Source organism: Anopheles stephensi, chromosome 3 (assembly GCF_013141755.1).
Source record: "Anopheles stephensi strain Indian chromosome 3, UCI_ANSTEP_V1.0, whole genome shotgun sequence".
NCBI classification, from domain to species: domain Eukaryota; kingdom Metazoa; phylum Arthropoda; class Insecta; order Diptera; family Culicidae; genus Anopheles; species Anopheles stephensi.
This window is the reverse complement of record NC_050203.1, coordinates 83,826,225-83,843,450: the sequence shown is the minus strand read 5'-3', so window position 1 is coordinate 83,843,450 and position 17,226 is coordinate 83,826,225. Positions and strand designations below refer to the sequence as shown.

Sequence of the window (17,226 nt, the reverse complement as noted above, 5' to 3'; positions counted from 1 at the left end):
CGACGGTGTCTTTGAGCACCAATCTCAATACAATACACCTTTTCATCGTCTCAATACACCTTTTTCATCGTACCGCCTTATTCCATCGACTTTAATGAAAATTCAAACCACATCGAATTTAATTAATTATTGTACTGGCCTTACCGTCTGGTGCTATAAAACATCTTGAGGGTTATTTAAAAAAGTAGTTTTGGTGAGGAAACACTCTCGAAAGCTGGAATATGGTTGCCCAAAGAAGCTTCAATCAGCATTGTATCTGGCTGTGGATATTGTGCTCCTGTATTACTTTCCCATCTGGATTGAGGTACGGAACCCTAATGCTATAATTCTTCCGTGCTGAATTGATCCACACTCCATTCCGTTTATAGCATCCCAGATCCAAAGGCCGCTATCACCCGCTTTATGTCGTACAACGAAACCAACGATTTCATGTTCACACTAGCACGCTTGTTTCCGACTAGAGTCCAGGTGAAGAGTATTGGCCTTACTGCCGAGGGTCGCGACATCAACATGATCGCCATCAACTATTTAGCGCCGAAAAATGTAACGATAGTAGCGAACTTAAATGCCCGAGAATGGGCCGCTATGACATCGGTGGTATATTTTATCGTAGAAATCGTTTACAGACCACAAAAGTATCCCGACACACTCCATCTTCGGTGGAACATTATACCGATGGCCAATCCGGATGGGTACGAGTACACGATGAACCAGAACCGGTACTGGAACAAAAACCGATCGCCACAATCGGACAGAAGCTTTGGTGTTTATTTGAATGCCAACTTTGCATATCTGTGGCAGAATTCTAAACCGAATGCTCCGTCGGATGATTTTTACCGTGGTCCGGGACCATTTTCGGAACGTGAATCGAATGCAATCGGTGGACTGCTGTCCAGTACGATCAATTCCACCATTCTCTATGTGGATGTACATTCATCGGCCCAAAGCATATTCTATCCGTGGTCCTACACCGAGCAGCCCGCCGCGAACTTGAATAAAAGCAGGTCCATCGCTCAAGCTGGAGCAAAAGCGGTGAAAGCAAAGTTTGGCATCATCTACGACATTGGCACATGGCCGGAGCTGCGACATTACGAGCTGTACGGCACCAGTGTTGATTATTGCAATTCTTTGTCGATAAATGCGTGCATGTGGCTAGATATATCGAAGAATGGGTACGAACTGGAGGTTGATAGCATCCGCGAATATGGGGAACAAGCTGTGGAAGCATTCAGTGGGATGGCCAAACAGGCGGAAATGTTTTCCTTATCCTAGACTTATATTGCATTTTAGTATATGAAAATATAAAAAATATGGCTTCAAATAGTTTAGACTATCACGGAACGTTTTACCGAGGATGACTTTGCTGGATGACGATCGGCTCGAATGAAGCACAACATACATTTACTCTTAAAATACTTTGAAAGCAACTGCTGGCCGGCAAACAAAACGAGGGTTATAATTACTAGCAATGCATTAGCTGCGAATGCAATTATAGCACCCTTATCGCTTGATATGGGTGACTTGGGCGATTCAAAGACGATATAAGCGGGCACTCTACACCAAATAGAGACCAAAACCCTCCATATCCTGCAATTCACTGTCCAACATGTTTTTCATTCTGAGACTGTTGTTGTTCGTTGTAACACTTCTAAACTGTCTCCAGAGCACACCAAATCCGCTTGCAAATAGGTAGGGCTATCTCTGTTCCTCGGAGCAAACATCTATATCATCAAGCATAATCAATTTCAGTTTACTTGCCGGTCCATCCAATGCTATCGATCACTTCCTATCCTACGAAGAAACCAACGAGTTCTTACGCCACACGGCTGAGAACTTTGCGGACAAGGTAGCGATGGCAAAGATTGGAGAGTCCGAGCTAGGTCGCGATATCAACATGCTGGTCATAAACACGTACGCCACCAAAACGGTCATCCTGGTAGCGAACCTACACGCACGGGAATGGGCCGCAATGACTACCGCGCTCTACATCATCTCACAGCTCGTATACAACCGGGATCAGTATCCGGCGCTAATGGATTACCGCTGGATAATCATACCGATGGCGAACCCTGATGGATACACGTACACCAGGAACTACGATCGCTACTGGAGCAAGAACCGAGCACCAATCCCGGGCGGAACGTTTGGTGTGGATTTGAACAGAAACTTTGGATACATGTGGGACAAGAACGATAAACCGGCCGTTCCGGAGAGTCGTGCGTACAGTGGGCCATCCGCTTTCTCCGAGGCGGAAAGTGCGGCTATAGGGAAGCTCCTGGAACAGTATAGTGCCAACACGATACTCTTTCTTGATATGCACACCTTCGGCAATCACATATTTCATCCGTGGAGTTACACCAGCAATCCAGCGGCAGACGGTGGGAAGGCACGTGCCGTGGGTCTTGCTGGGGCGGATGCGATGCGGGCAAGGTATGGCCAGTACTACACCGTTGGGACACCTGCATATTTGTTCGAGCGATTGTACGGCACGAGTCTGGACTATTGTCATTCGCTCGGCATCAATGTGTGCCTGTGGTTTGAGATGACCAAAGAAAGGTATGAGTTTGGTGAGGATCTCATAGTGCCCTATGGGGAGGAAGCTTGGATCGGAATTCAGGCGATGGTGGTGAAGGCGAATCAGCTGATTGATGTGTATTACCCTGCATGATGTGATGCATCGAAAAGCTATTGTATGAAGAGTTAGTTGCCAAGGAAATAATACAATATATCAGCGAATAAAACCTATAAGTCATCCAAAACGAGTTCTTAAGCGCAATTGATTACCTTGTAGTATACATCAAAAGCTCTTAAAACAATCTTAAGCTTTGGGCAGAGAAAAACATTAAATTCCTCCTCATCTAGCTCTGGATTCACGATCCTTGATTTCTAAGGCCTTTTTCTAGGATAGGCCTCTTGAACGCAGTCTCTGGCCTGAGAACCCATTTCTTAATCAGGGAAAGGTACGCGCAGCCCTTCATTCAAAGCCCACTGGACCCTGGAAGACGTCCAATCCGTCCACCATTAACCCAGCCACTGTTCCGTATCCAGATCCAGACTCTGGGCCAATAAATTAGATCCCAATTGTTTTTAATTACATGTTGCTTATACGCTATTGTTTGTTGATTGTTCAACGCCCGTAATTAGAACTGATGTAAAATCGCAGCTATACAAAACAACGTCATTCAATCCTGCATGTATAAATATTAGGGTCGTTAATGGAATATCTTAAATAACTCTGAGTGGTCGTTGGAAGTTTCAAAAAGCGTTAATATGAGTGCTAGGCAATTTTTCATCCAGCTTTACATGCTATCCTTTCTTATCATTCCCAACACCAATGGTCTGCTGAGTAACTCCTTGCGACAATCAAAGTACGGTATCAATTACTTTAAGCTGGCTCACTTCAGAATAACTTTCAGAACAATACACACCGCCTGCTCCATTTCAGTGATCTTTTCGAACCGAGCAATGTTCTCAACAGCTTCCTATCCTACGAAGACATCAAAGAGTTTATGCTCCTTACGGCACAACAGTTCGCGGACAGGGCAAGCGTAGAAAAGCTTGGCGAAACTGCGCTCGGTCGCGATATCGACATGTTCGTCATCAATCCGCGCGCTGCGAAAACGGTCATCCTGGTAGCGAACCTTCACGCACGCGAATGGGCCACCACAACTTCCGCCCTTTACATCATAACCGAGCTGCTGTACTATGGTGAAAAGTACCCGGAGCTGAAGGATATTCGGTGGATGATTATGCCGCTAGCGAACCCGGATGGGTACGAGTACACCAGAGAGAACGATCGCTACTGGAGCAAGAATCGATCTCCACAGGCCGGTGGATCGGTCGGTGTCGATTTGAACGCGAACTTTGCGCACATGTGGGACAAGAACGATAAGCCGGGCACTCCAGAAGATCGAACGTATCGTGGTCCAAGTGCCGCATCCGAGGCGGAAACTATCGCCATTAGTACCCTGCTGGAAGATTTCGCTTTCGACACCATCTTGTACGTCGATATGCATTCGTTCGGAAATCATATATTTTACCCGTGGGGTTTTACGAGTGAACCAGCGCCGGACGCTAAGGTGGTGAAAGCTGTTGCATTTGCCGGAGCGGATGCGATTCGGGCTAGGTTTGAAGAGTATTACACCGTAGGTACGCCGTCCGCTTTGTTCAAGAGCGTGTTTGGAACCAGTCTGGACTACTGCCACGTTCTGGCGATAAATGCGTGCGTTTGGCTTGAGATGACCAACAGTGGGTTTCAATTTGGCGAAGATAGGATTGTGAGCTACGGGGAAGAAGCTTGGGAAGGTATTCGGGCGATGGCAATCAAAGCGGATGAGTTGTCTAATCTGTTGTAATTCATTTTACAATTTGAATCGGTAAATATACAATGGGAATTTAGGCTGAATCATCAGAAATTACTGTACTGACTAGATTTTATGTACTGACTTAAATTACCTTTAGCTGGATAATCAAGTCCTGCGTACGATTTTGATAACAAATCCAATTGAAAATGTCTCCAACGTTGTTTCCATAATAGCCACTTAATTGGAAAATTCAATATTATTTTGAAATTAAGCTAGAAATTGCAAATTCAAGCTTATCGGTCAATTAATGAATTCGACAGCAATCTACAAATGAAGCAATTATATATAACAACGAATGCTATAATTACCCAAATGACCTCACATTCAACCAACAGTTCACCAACGCCAAAACATGGCTTGGACCAATAGTTTTGCCATCTTGTGGCTCTCATTTCTTATTATACTTCCTGCCAACGTCAGTTCAAATGAAACTGTTCCACGCTCGATCAGGTAGGGCTATTCAATCCACGATTTGCTCAGTAAAGGAAGCTAATGTTCTTCTTCCAGCAATGATATCGATCCGTCCTACGTAGTCAACCACTTCCTCAGCTACGATGAGACGAACGATTTCATGCACAAGCTTGCCGAACTGTTTCCGTCTAAAGTAAAAGTCGAACAACTTGGTGTGACGAGCGAGAATCGAGCAATCAACATGCTCGTCATCAACTATCTCCTGCAGAGGACCGTTATCCTTGTAGCGAATTTACAGTCTGAAGAATGGGCGGCCATGACGTCGACCATCTACATCACCGAGCAGCTGCTCTACAACGTCGAACAGTACCCTGACCTATCCCAGTTCCGGTGGATGATCATTCCGATATCGAATCCGGATGGGTACGAGTACACCAGGGAATACGATCGCTACTGGAACAAGAATCGATCGCCACAGCTTGGTGGATCGTTCGGTGTCGATTTGAACGCGAACTTTGGGTACATGTGGGGAGAGAACGAACAGCCGATAGACCCGTCTGATCGATTGTACAACGGGCCGATTGCTTTTTCCGAGGCGGAAACTGTCGCAATCAGTGGACTTATGCAGGAAATGGCTGAAAGGGTAGTTTTGTTCGTGGATATGCATACGTTTGGCAATCATATATTCCATCCGTGGGCCTCCACACTGGATGAAGCTCCTAATGCACTAACGGTGGAAGCTGTGGCCGTTGCTGGAGCGGAAGCTATTCGGGTAAAGTTTGGTGAACAGTACACGGTTGGAACGCCTGCGTTATTGCTAGAAAAGGTTTACGGAACCTGTCTGGATTACTGTCAATCGCTGGGTATCCACGTGTGTCTGTGGTTTGAGCTCACCAACAATGGCCACATATTTGAACCGGATAAGATTGTACTGTACGGAAATCAGGCATGGACAGCAATCAAGGAGATGGTGTTGAGGGCTAATGATACCTACGAGCATTGACATTCATTTACACGAAAATAAATAAAACTCTACCACATTCAGGATGGTGCTTTGACTAACTTCTTCCTTATCTTCCATTTTGTATCCTTCTCTACAGTGATGAGAAACAAATCGACTTTGCCGAACAGCTGGAATCGGTAGCGTACGTGCTGTGTGGAGATGGAACAGTGACGTATGACAAATTCTGCCAAATATGGCATGCCAAAGGGGTAAGTAATGCACAGAGTACCAGCAGTATCTTCCATTTCTGAATTTCGGTATCTTTTCCGCCGCTCTTCTCGCCAAACAGATTCTTGATAAGCTCTACCGACTAATCGACGTTGATTCCACCAACCTAGTATCGACCAATCAAATAATGGAGTTCATCTCGAACCTCACCAACTCGCGGTAAGTAACGGTCACATTCCAACAGCATTTCGATCGAATAATTAAAGCCCTTCCATTGAGGGCGCCTGTGCGAAACATGGACACCGGAGCTAGAAACAGTGCCGATGGATAATTAAATCCGTCAGGTAAACCATTCCGACACCTGCGCGCATATGAAGAGTTTGGCCCCTAGTTTCAATCATCGACACCGCGATCGTGATTAGTTTTTCCCAAATGAGGCAGACCTGCCGGGGCGGCTGTCGCTTCGAAGCCTTGATCAACGGGGGAAACGTCACACGACGGCTTGTCTCGCGCGGTACTCGTCAATGTCGGCGGCTAACGCGCTCTTGTCGATCATTTTCGAGTAAAGGAGACGATGTTTTGCTCACTTTCTTCGGGCCCATTTATGGGTGTTGGAATCGGGGAAAACGGTAGATCTTAATCGTGCTGGGTTAATGCAGGTGCTATAAAAACGAAAGACAAAGTCATGACCGCTCTATCCATCATTCGTTGCGGCATCGGACCGGTGGACTTTACAATGTGTGTGTGCGTGTTTTTTGTGAGGAAGAATTGCAGTTCGTCATGGGTTCGCAGCGTGCTTGACACCTGCCCATATTCCCGGGCTAGCTCAAAGATAGCAGATTCATCGTCTAAATCATTCTATTAGGAGGAGACGCTTCTGCACAGCATCTCCTGCCTTAATCAGAAACGTAATCGATTTTCCTTTACACCGTCCTCCTCCAAGTCATCGAAACGAACCGGTTTGATCGTCTGCGATAAGATCATCCGATCGATACCGGTCTATCGGCTCGGCGAATCATGGCAGATCTTACCCGATTTGATGGACAGCAAAATTACGGTAGCACCGATAGTGCCAAGCCCTGTCGATCGGGCAGCAGTGAAGAGTGGTTTACTACCAACTATCAAGCACTCGATGAAGTGAGCCCATTACGTGGCAAAATCCTGATCAGGAAGCCAAAAGCGGCAGCGGTATTACACTGCATAAATTAAACACACTCTTCTGCTACATCACACACAAACACTCCAGCAGTCGCATTCCGGCAGTCGTTTTTGTACGCTCGATCTCGATCACCAGATGTAACGTTAACTGTCTCATCTATTCGTCGATCGATCGGTTTACGGAGGAACATCTCTTCACACAGCAACGGTACCGTTACGCACAATACAAACAAGAACCAATTAAAGTGACAGTAACGTGCCACTCTACTAGCACACCTCAACGCCATCTGATTGACTATCGAACACGTGGTTTGAACGAGGATGCATTTGAGATGCAGCTTTCGATATGGCAGGTGTTTGGTGTTCAATCAGGTGTGCCATATTTGGACTACGGTAGAACCAGTGGTCGGCAACTTGATGAGTAATGAAGCGCTTCAATGACTACTGCTTGTGCTTATAGAATTTTTGTTTGATGATAGCATCAAATCTGCATCGTTAAAAGGGACATCAAGAAAATCAAGTCAGAAACGAGCTCTTAGAAGATGCTAATTCTGACGTCGAGGTCAAAATGGAACCTACAGAAAAATGGAAGATAAACCGGCGGAAGTATTCAGACCATCGAAGAAGAGCTGATAAAATAGGATCGGATATGACCTTATCGCCTTCTTAATCAATAATGGTGGCCGAGGCGACAACGGCGATGGTCTTCACACGGCAAGACTCCTGAGTTCAAATCCCATCCAGGCCGTTCCCCCGTAGTGAGGAGTGACCATCCAACTACGCGGTGTCATTAAGTCTAGTAAGCCAGAGATGGCAGATATGGCCTTTAGGAGGTCATTACGTCAAGAAGTCTCAATTCTATTTAGTTCCATAAAAAGAAAGATCCTACAGGATATCCACAAGAAGCGAATAAATGTTAACTATTATGCCACGAATCACATCTCTTACAAGCTAGCCAGGTTGAAAAGGGATATTAAGACAAGCGACGATTCTAAATATGCATTGTCCACCACTGAGCTAGTACACCGATGATAGATGATGCGCGACTACCATCGATATGGCAGGAATTTCGCTCATCACCTGTGGCTGCCTCATGGTGTGACAGCATGGATTCACAAAATGATCATGATCTTTATCTCCCTGCTGTACGTGCTTGCCAGCATGGCAGATATGCTGTTGCGCAGAGATTGGACTTCCATTGTGGCTGCTACATCTTGAATGCGTACCTGAAAACAGACGCGGTGCGAGCCCATTCAACGGCTTTCGACACGATCCTTTCAGCTGGCTACGCTTGACCATTCACCGAAGCCCACAAGGGTCCACAATACGCCACACGCGTACTCACCACCTATAGTATGGCGGAGAAGACCTAGCGCAAATGGATACATTTTACCGATTGACAAATCGTAAATCATGCGCACCCGCAGTTGCGAGTTGACTGCGTGCCCTCCTCCTCCTCCTCCTCCTCCTAGGCTCCTATCGGGGCCAGCAAACCAGCTTCGCGAACGGTTCATAAATTATGTCGCGAAAAGTAATAAAATAAATGGAAATGGAAGAACCAGATGGGGCGACTCTTACCCGCGATCGTAAGCCGTTCAGCTAATCAGCAACTGATCGGCTGCTGCTGCTGCCACATATTCGGTGGCTTCCTGCTCCTATTACTGCCCAAGTCGCGCACCTTAATCCACAGAGGGAAAATTTCACGCACACACACACACCAATCTTCTGCCATTGGGGGGGGAAGTTATTGATAAATAGCTCGCGAGTGCATGATTTATCGATCGCCACCAGTTGCGTGAATGTTAACAAGTATATTAGAAAAAATAAAAGCCCCAAGCGTGGCTTTTATTTCGAGAGGAAAACCCCCTCACGTGGTGCATTGGCACATATCGACCTATTGAAAAGGGGGTTGGGGGGATGGGGGGGGAACATAATTTACGAGCTGAGAAATAAAGGGGGCATTTGAAATGGTTGCAGACAGATGAACAACACGGTGGCAACGCAATGAGCAGGAATTAGACACCCGACCCGAGCAGCCTCACAAAGCAGAGCCTTCTGAGACCGGGCATCCCGGACCGAAAGGATGCAATCCAGAAGCATGCCAAAGCAAATGATTCATCAGCTTCAGGTGCCCGTATAATGGCGGTCGGGTCGTAATTTCTGATCAATGCGAAAAATAGCTTCCACAAACAAGGCATGGCAGCGAGGCAACAAACTCGCCAACTGTATCTGCCAACATTCGAATTGTGTGTTTGCCGTGCGTGCATTCTTCAAACCCCGATGCCATGGATCGGAGGTTCGTGCTGCACTCGCATAAAGTTGTTTATATGCACACGGACGACTCGGTGCGCCGTGGGAAAGGGAGTTGGTTTCATGATGATGCGTGATTATGGTAAATAATTAATATGTATTGACTTTATTCTGCCGGATGTGTGCAGCTACCGACTTTTTTTTTGTTGCCTACCTCTGCGAAAACCATCTGGCCTTCTGTACGATTTCACCTTTATGACATTGGCGCTTTTCGAAGGCATGTAAACTGGAGCACCGGGGTACAGAGTTGCAGATATTCAAAACCTGTTGGTCTCCAAAAATTCGACCACAAAAGTCGTCTACTTGGTGTCCTGCCTCTTGCAGCTAGACACAATCACAGCTTCAAAGTGTCGAAGATCGTTGGCCAAAAAAAAGACTTCAAATTCGCTCTGGCAAGTCGTGACCAACTTTGACAAACTGCAAAACACTCCATCATACCACAAAACACCCAATTGTTACGTTTGTTTACTTTTAACAACAAACTGGCGAGAAGAGCGTCGAAAAAAAAAACACGAACCAAACAGTATAATGGTAGCGGCCTAACGGATCGCCATTTTTGCCGCTGAAGTAGACAATTTTCCTTCACGAACCAGGCCGAGTGCCAAGTCACGAACCAGGAAAACGTTGCTGATCATCATCATCGTCACACAATAAAGCCAAACATTCAATTTCCAAGCCGTGGTCTGGTCGCGTGGATCGCTCGGTAGATTAGATTTCGCGACGAATTTCGAGGAACTGGCCACTTTTTCGAACACGACCCCGCGGACTTGATCGAAGACTGTATCGCGTGACCTGCGCCCTCGGTATCGCCGGGCATCCGTTTATGTTAAATGGCGGTCAACCATGATGGGTGGAGATCGTCGCAGTAGCTGGATGGAATGATTTATTTCCCTCACAATCTCGCCGGATCCTTATTTGATCGTGCACGTGCATCCGTGCGGAGATGGATGAGATGCGGAAAAAAGGCAAACCTGCGAATATTGTACCACCGTCCGCAGCGTCCATATGGCTAATCAAGATTTATAGTGTGCCGGGAAGCGGTGTGGACACACGTGATAGATGTCCGGCACGATCGGTCGGTCGGTGTCCAACTCACCATGGGGAATGTCTAGCGATTTGTCAACGCGAACGATCGGTAAACGATCGCTGTCTGCAGATGGCAGAATGGTTCAGAAAACATCCATGGAGGAAGCATCCATTACTTGTACTAAACGATGTTACACGTGATCGTTGGAGTTGCGAGAAGCGATCATTACATATGCAACACTCATGTGTCTTCTTTACGTCAAATAATGCTCCAACAAAATGAGGCCTCTTCTTGCTACAAGCTCCAGCAGCACCAGCTGGTGCTCTCGGACCTCAAGCGGACGTGCGTCCTTGGCCAACATGACTGTTACGATTTTGAGTTACCCGCGTGTAGTTGCGTGTAGGTTCCCTATCTGGCTGTCATTTGCCCCGGAGCCATCGAAAACGGCCACGACTAGCCTTGTTTTATTTTTTTGAGGAAACGCCACCTTAACGCCAGCCCAACGCGATACCGTTGGGTCCCTATTCGGCAGAAGTAATCACGTTTCGGGGGAAACCCAAAGAAAGCCAATAAACCATTTTTTTTTTGTCAGCCAAGCAGTAAGGTTATCAGGCACGTGTGCACTTCTCAAGGTGATACACCTTTCCTTCGAATTCGCTCACTGCGCGATCGATTATCTGTGATCCGATGCTTACCATGTTTGGGTACTGGAACTGAGCAAAGTTTAACAGTTGTCTGCCAAACGGTTGAAGGTTTTGCGTCTTGCTCAGTTTGCAGCCATGGCAACCGAAACAATGAATGGAACAAACAATAGACAACTCCCGGCCCAGTGTGAACTCCTTAAAAGGGCTTTTGAGATGAAGCCTATTCACGTCAAACGGTGTCAAGCGAAGACAACAGATGTCAATTAATTGAAGACAGAAGTTAATATCGCTGTTATCGCGCGAAGTGGAGTCACAATTAAGTGATAAAGGGAAACGCTTTTGAGCATTTGTAGAACAAAAGAGATACTTAAGAGAGTGAGTTGGTATGAATAAAAGATCGAAAAAGAGTCACGCGCGTAGGCATGAGGATTACCAAAATTGGTCCACATAACCTTTTCCCCCAACGGTGACGATGACAGGTGGGTTGGAAGCCATATTGGGCAAAGCGATGCCCACGATCGGTCACGGGCATATAAAGAAGCTTCAGCACGTTTGAAGTTTAATTGATCCACTTTAGTAGACGTAGACTAGTGTTACTAATGTGCCTGGCTTTTTAGTGTAAATGTCAAGGCCACACAACCCAGTGTCTATCAAGAGAGCATCCTAAATATTGGTAGCCAACCTATCGACTTACTTTCCCTTCTTTGCAGCCCAAGAACCGGGTTCGACAAATCTTCCCTGGAGCGGTTGGAGCAACTGTTCATTAAAACGGTCGGCAACGAGAAGGAGATACGCCGGGAGGAGTTTAAGAAAATTGTTACCTCCAAAAACGTAAGTACCGACTAGGGGCGTCTGGCTCGGACCCACGGACCCAGCAGATCGCTCCAAACCCAAATCACTCCCAATTACCTCCTGTAATGTGGCCACCGGTATCATTTCTGCAATTCCCATCAGCCATTCTTCACCGAGCGTGTGTTCCAAATCTTCGACAAGGACAACTCGGGTTCCATCTCGCTGCAGGTAGGCTGACTATTCTCGACCCGTGTGACATTTCCGTTGCCGAAACCGCTCATTTGCTGCCCTCCCTCCTAATCCCTCCTCTGTGCCCCTTTTCCAACAGGAATTCATCGATGCCATCCACCAGTTTGCCGGACAGTCGCCAGAGGACAAAATTAAGTTCCTCTTCAAAGTGTATGATTTGGACGGTACGGTATCGGACACATTTCGATTGATTTATCCTCCCTAATTGGAAGAATCGATAATTAATAGACAGTTCGGGGTGTATAGTTCTGGGCCGAGGGGAAAACACAACAACCCGAACGCTATACTTATGCACAGTTCCTTCGCTCGATTAAAGCGCTGGCTGCAGGAAACGATCATGGTCCCCCTTCCGTTCGTTGGCACATAATCGCCGGCGGCTTAACATTGGTTTCACTTGCTTTAACGCCTGCGAGCAGACGAAAGCTTCCTGCGGCATTTTTTCGTTGCTCGATTGACCACCGGCCCGACCTCACGAAGCAACACACAGACTACCCTGACAGCTCACGTCAACGTTTTCTTTTCGCGTTTGGCCGGATTTCTCTATCCAGCCAGTCACGGTAACCGCACGCCGAGCTTCCGTGCGTACATCTATCATCGTACGTAACGACGCACACTAACCACACACAATGACCCACACACACGGCCATTCATGGAACAATCGAACTTTTCATTTGCGAGCCTACCGTCAAAGGAATGTTTCACTCGCGCCACTGTCAATCTGGTGTCAAATAGTCGAGCAATAATCTTCTCCGTGGCCGCTCCTCGTCCACATAGGCCCGGGCAGCTTACAGTCCCCCATGAATGAAAGCATTTGTCAAGCGAGCTAAACATTGACCAGGTGCCACAAAGAAACCACGAAGAATGCCACGATCGAGACGCCGAGTCGTGACAGCAACATGAGGATCATGAGGTACGAACGTACTAGCGACTCGATAAGCATCTCGATCGGTGGTCTCATTATCTGCTTTATGGCTACATTACCGCAGCACCATGCTGGTACGCTGGAGACGCAAATTAATGGTGACTTGATTCTAGGAAAAACCAACCACCAACTGAAGCTCAGGAACTTGTGCCCCGCTCCATTCCAACAAAGTCTAACAAGTAGCCTCGCGTTTGGTTCCTTTTTCTGTTTTTTTTGTTTTGCATACGCTGGATATCCATTCTTCTCGACCGGGGGAAACAAACAAACGCACCAACGCACCTAGGTGACGGACTGATTCAACACCGTGAGCTACAGCACGTCATGCGGGCGTGCATGGAAGAGAACGGCATGCGATTCTCCGAGGATCAGGTTGGTACACATTTTTATTTCACTCTCCCCCCCCCCCTTCCCCCCCCCTCTCGTCTTCTCGATGTCCCCAATGCAGGCTGGGAACTGTGGGGCAGGTTATGTTTTCGGTTTGGTGTCCGCAGGAACAAGCTTAGAAGCAGCAATGCTATTGCATTGGATGTCCACCCGCTCGTAGCAGGTGAAGCTCGGGCAAGCGAGCCAACGACACACGGGCGGACGGACGGACAGTAATTTATAGCGGTCGCCGTCGAACATGTATCACATGGCAGGACTTCAAAATCAAATGCAACGGTATCACAGCATCAAAGTCGCGAATGTTTATCAAGCGGACTCGCTTTCCCGTCTCGCTGTTTTGCTTCAACTCAAGTCTCAAGCAGTACATTCATCATAAGCGACGCTTGGCTCGGGCTGGCTTGGGAGATCCGGGGAGATATCTTGTTTTTTGTTGTTGTGGTTATATATTTGTGTTTATCAATAGCAGAAAAAAAAGTGGGCGAGATGAATGCGCATTTCATTAAAAAGGCGAACCGGTGCTGCGCGACCAGCCATTACTTTGTACGCTGGTTGTGTGCCGTTTCGATCTTCGTCGCTGTCATATTTCGTTCAGCGATTGTACGTTTAAATTTTAGTACAAAGTCGCGATCTTTCGATTGGAAATTCAGTTTTTCTTCAGATGAAAATTTCAAATTAAAATGCACTGAATGCTTCGTGAGTTGCAGGGGGAACAGCTCGCCCAGCTGATGAAGTAATTTAGCCCTAATGCCCCCTTGCTTCCCCCCCCCCCCCCCCCCCCCGAGAGACGCCATTCTCTCCAATCAGGTCGCACCAATCTCTCCCGCTGAGCTTTTACTTAAGACGTACGGACAATTTGTCCCTCCTCCGTGTCCACTCCAGCAGACCATGCGGCCATCGAAGCGCAGACCCTCCTAATGGTGCCCGTAAACGGTTGTGCTGCTGGTGCATATCGCTCGCAACCAATCTACCCTTCCTGGATACCCCACACTGTGCCCTTCGATGCACGCATAAATTATGCTTTCAATTTTTCAAACCTAATTAATTATCCCGACCGCGTGTCCCGGTCGGCAATCGTGCGACGATCCTGAACGATGGCGATGGCTCGCTCAAAATCCCGATCGCGGTTGGGTGCCGCTCCGTTGCGCTCCCGCGATCGTGCGATTTAATTGATCGATCTCAATTGTCGATCGATGATCCGGGGCCGGGGAGCGATTCGGATTCATTGGTTTCATTAGCATTTGATGATTATTTGAGTAATCGTGTGCGCCTGATGAATAGTAAGTCGCAAACCGAGCTAAATTAGATACAATTAACAGTGCTTTTAGGTCTTTCTCGCTCATAAGCCACACAGGTCCAAGGAAAGCGGGGTGCAAAAAAAACGCGCAATAATCAGAGAACTGGATTTGAACGGTTCTCGCAACGGAAGCGCGCGCGTGTGTGTGTGTGAGCCGTGCGGACAGTGATAAATTATTTATATTTCTCCATTACCGTACTTAATCTAATTTCCTCGGGGAGGGCTTCCACCACTTTTTCTTTGCCGACAAAACGTCTGCATAAACATAAGGGAAAACTTTTTGTTTCTCGCTATCGATTTCAGACGTAGTCTGTATTTCTTACTGCCTCGAGCGGCTTGGAAGCCTTCTCGCCAGGGCCACCACCACTGACGGTTAACCGCAACATCAACCGGGAAACCAGTTCGACTTCACCGGCCATTGTGGTGACTTTTTAATTAAATTATAAAGCTAGTTACAAAAAAAAACGCCACAGTCTCAGCACCATTTCTTTCGCTTGTCTAGCAAAGGAGCTGTGCGATTGTGATGATAAAAAGTAAATAAATAATGAAACAGCACATCGAACAGACAGACAAACTGTACGACCCCCATTTCCTGCGTCGAGCTGTCAAACTATTAACGGACGATATCCGGTGCAAACGTTGTCACTTGAGCTTCGCGTCGTGTGAAGAAGAGTGTTCTGTACTGCAGAAGGTTCTGTGTGTGTGGCTTGATACACAGAAGCCGACAACGTTGGTGAGATTGAAACCCGCCAAAATCATCATCGCAAGATAGGCTATAGAACTTCACATTGTAAGTGAGATCCGTATCACATTTCCTACGCCATCTTCCTAACTCTACGATTTTTTGTATTGAATTACGTGGGCCGATCCCGGCGGTACTGCAATACCGGGCCAACCCGTGAAGGTAGTGGAGCAAGCCCCGAGTCTAGCCTTCGCCTTCCAAAAATCAGTTTAACATTTGTTGTCTTCCAATGGAAGAGCTATCAGATGTTAAGCTGATAAGAACAGATACTACACTTTGATCTTAGCCTTTAGGCCGAGAAGCGATACCTGAGGGTGGGTTCTTCCGGGCCTAGGGCCTGTCGAACGCTGTGTTACTCTAGCGATGTATAACGAACGCTCGTCCTTTTGGACCTCTTGGGAAGCGAAGGATGGAATGGGAAAGGGAATAGATCCGTGCGGGAACTCGGGTCTCATGCAGGTAGCGCACACGCATACTCTCGTAATATTTATTCCCCTCCAATAAATGCAATCCATAAATGGTGTGTACCGATCAGACTTTATCTTTCTGTGTCATTAGTCCTGAAGCCCAATGCTCCTAATGCTTTTAGGTTAGATCGAAGGTAGGTAGGAAAGCAAATTTACAGAGACTTTGAGTCCTTAGACTTCATTCGTCTATTAGCGCTCTTTGGAAGTTTTGAAATAGTTTGTCTACCAAAGCATATCTTTGAGCAAGCTTGATATGGTATTGGGAAGAATAGGAATTAGAGGTTAATTGTTCGCTTAACACCGCTTGAGAACTGCTTCTGCAAACTTATACGAAAGGCCCGTTCTGCCGTGCATTTTGACAAGACTTAAGAAGCAAATGAGGTCTCAGAGACCCAAGTCCTCCATAAACCATCGTTTAAAAAATTGACAAAGAGTTCGAGGTTGGTCTTGCGCATAGAATGATACTTCAGGACAAGATCCTTGTCAATCAGAAGAGATCCTTACACCAGGTTCTTTTCGTTTGGAGGAGCATATGAGAACCATTCTTAACATCGCACTTGACATCTCAGAATGAACCATGCGACTTTATAGCAGATGAAGAGTTCTGATGGTCCATCTTGGCTCCATCAATTAGATGGTCCAAAATTTTGTTATGAGTTACGTGGGCCGATCCCGGCGGTACTGCAATACCGGGCCAACCCGTGAAGGTAGTGGAGCAAGCCCCGAGTCTAGCCTTCGCCTTCCAAAAATCAGTTTAACATTTGTTGTCTTCCAATGGAAGAGCTATCAGATGTTAAGCTGATAAGAACAGATACTACACTTTGATCTTAGCCTTTAGGCCGAGAAGCGATACCTGAGAATGGGTTCTTCCGGGCGTAGGCCCTGTCGGACGCTGTGTTACTCTAGCGATGTATAACGAACGCTCGTCCTTTTGGTCCTCTTGGGAAGCGAAGGATGGAATAGGAGGGAATAGACGAAGATTAAAGATCTGTACAGCATCCGTGCGTGTACTCGGGTCTCACGCAGGTAGCGCACACGCATACTCTCGTAATATTTTTTCCCCTATAATAAATGGTGTGTACCGACCAGACTTAATCCTTCTGTGTCATTAGTCGTGAAGCCCAATGCACCTAATGCTTTTTGGTTAGATCGAAGGTTTGTTGGAAAGTAAATTTACAGAGACTTTGAGTCCTTAGACTTCATTCGTCTATTAGCGCTCTTTGGAAGTTTTGAAATAGTTTGTCTACCAAAGCATATCTTTGAGCAAGCTTGATATGGTATTGGGAAGAAT

At 46.8% G+C, this 17,226-nt stretch overlaps 4 protein-coding genes and 2 non-coding genes across 12 annotated transcripts in view; 4 read left to right on the top strand and 2 right to left on the bottom strand.

Moving 5' to 3' along the window:
* The window catches only part of LOC118513779 (NADPH oxidase 5), a 65,054-nt gene that overhangs the window by 38,760 nt on the left and 9,068 nt on the right, over positions 1 to 17,226 (top strand). For all 7 annotated transcript variants that reach the window (XM_036059960.1, XM_036059959.1, XM_036059958.1 and 4 more), the window contains 6 exons: positions 5,876 to 5,987; positions 6,068 to 6,165; positions 11,796 to 11,916; positions 12,040 to 12,105; positions 12,206 to 12,290; positions 13,332 to 13,417. In XM_036059960.1, the coding sequence (XP_035915853.1) occupies positions 5,876 to 5,987; positions 6,068 to 6,165; positions 11,796 to 11,916; positions 12,040 to 12,105; positions 12,206 to 12,290; positions 13,332 to 13,417 (568 nt within the window). The remainder of the gene's footprint in view (positions 1 to 5,875; positions 5,988 to 6,067; positions 6,166 to 11,795; positions 11,917 to 12,039; positions 12,106 to 12,205; positions 12,291 to 13,331; positions 13,418 to 17,226) is intronic.
* On the top strand, positions 128 to 1,323 carry LOC118513785 (carboxypeptidase B-like). Its single transcript, XM_036059969.1, has 2 exons — positions 128 to 304; positions 369 to 1,323. The coding sequence occupies exons 1-2, from the start codon at positions 222 to 224 to the stop codon at positions 1,270 to 1,272; spliced, it is 987 nt and encodes a 328-aa protein (XP_035915862.1). The 5' UTR covers positions 128 to 221; the 3' UTR covers positions 1,273 to 1,323.
* Positions 3,234 to 4,491, top strand: LOC118513783 (carboxypeptidase B-like). The gene is made up of 2 exons (XM_036059967.1): positions 3,234 to 3,368; positions 3,446 to 4,491. The coding sequence occupies exons 1-2, from the start codon at positions 3,271 to 3,273 to the stop codon at positions 4,353 to 4,355; spliced, it is 1,008 nt and encodes a 335-aa protein (XP_035915860.1). The 5' UTR covers positions 3,234 to 3,270; the 3' UTR covers positions 4,356 to 4,491.
* On the top strand, positions 4,700 to 5,820 carry LOC118513784 (carboxypeptidase B-like). The gene is made up of 2 exons (XM_036059968.1): positions 4,700 to 4,814; positions 4,872 to 5,820. The coding sequence occupies exons 1-2, from the start codon at positions 4,717 to 4,719 to the stop codon at positions 5,776 to 5,778; spliced, it is 1,005 nt and encodes a 334-aa protein (XP_035915861.1). The 5' UTR covers positions 4,700 to 4,716; the 3' UTR covers positions 5,779 to 5,820.
* Positions 15,580 to 15,774, bottom strand: LOC118514920. The gene has a single exon (XR_004906895.1). It is a non-coding gene; the product is annotated as a U2 spliceosomal RNA (small nuclear RNA).
* On the bottom strand, positions 16,592 to 16,786 carry LOC118514923. Its single transcript, XR_004906898.1, has one exon. It is a non-coding gene; the product is annotated as a U2 spliceosomal RNA (small nuclear RNA).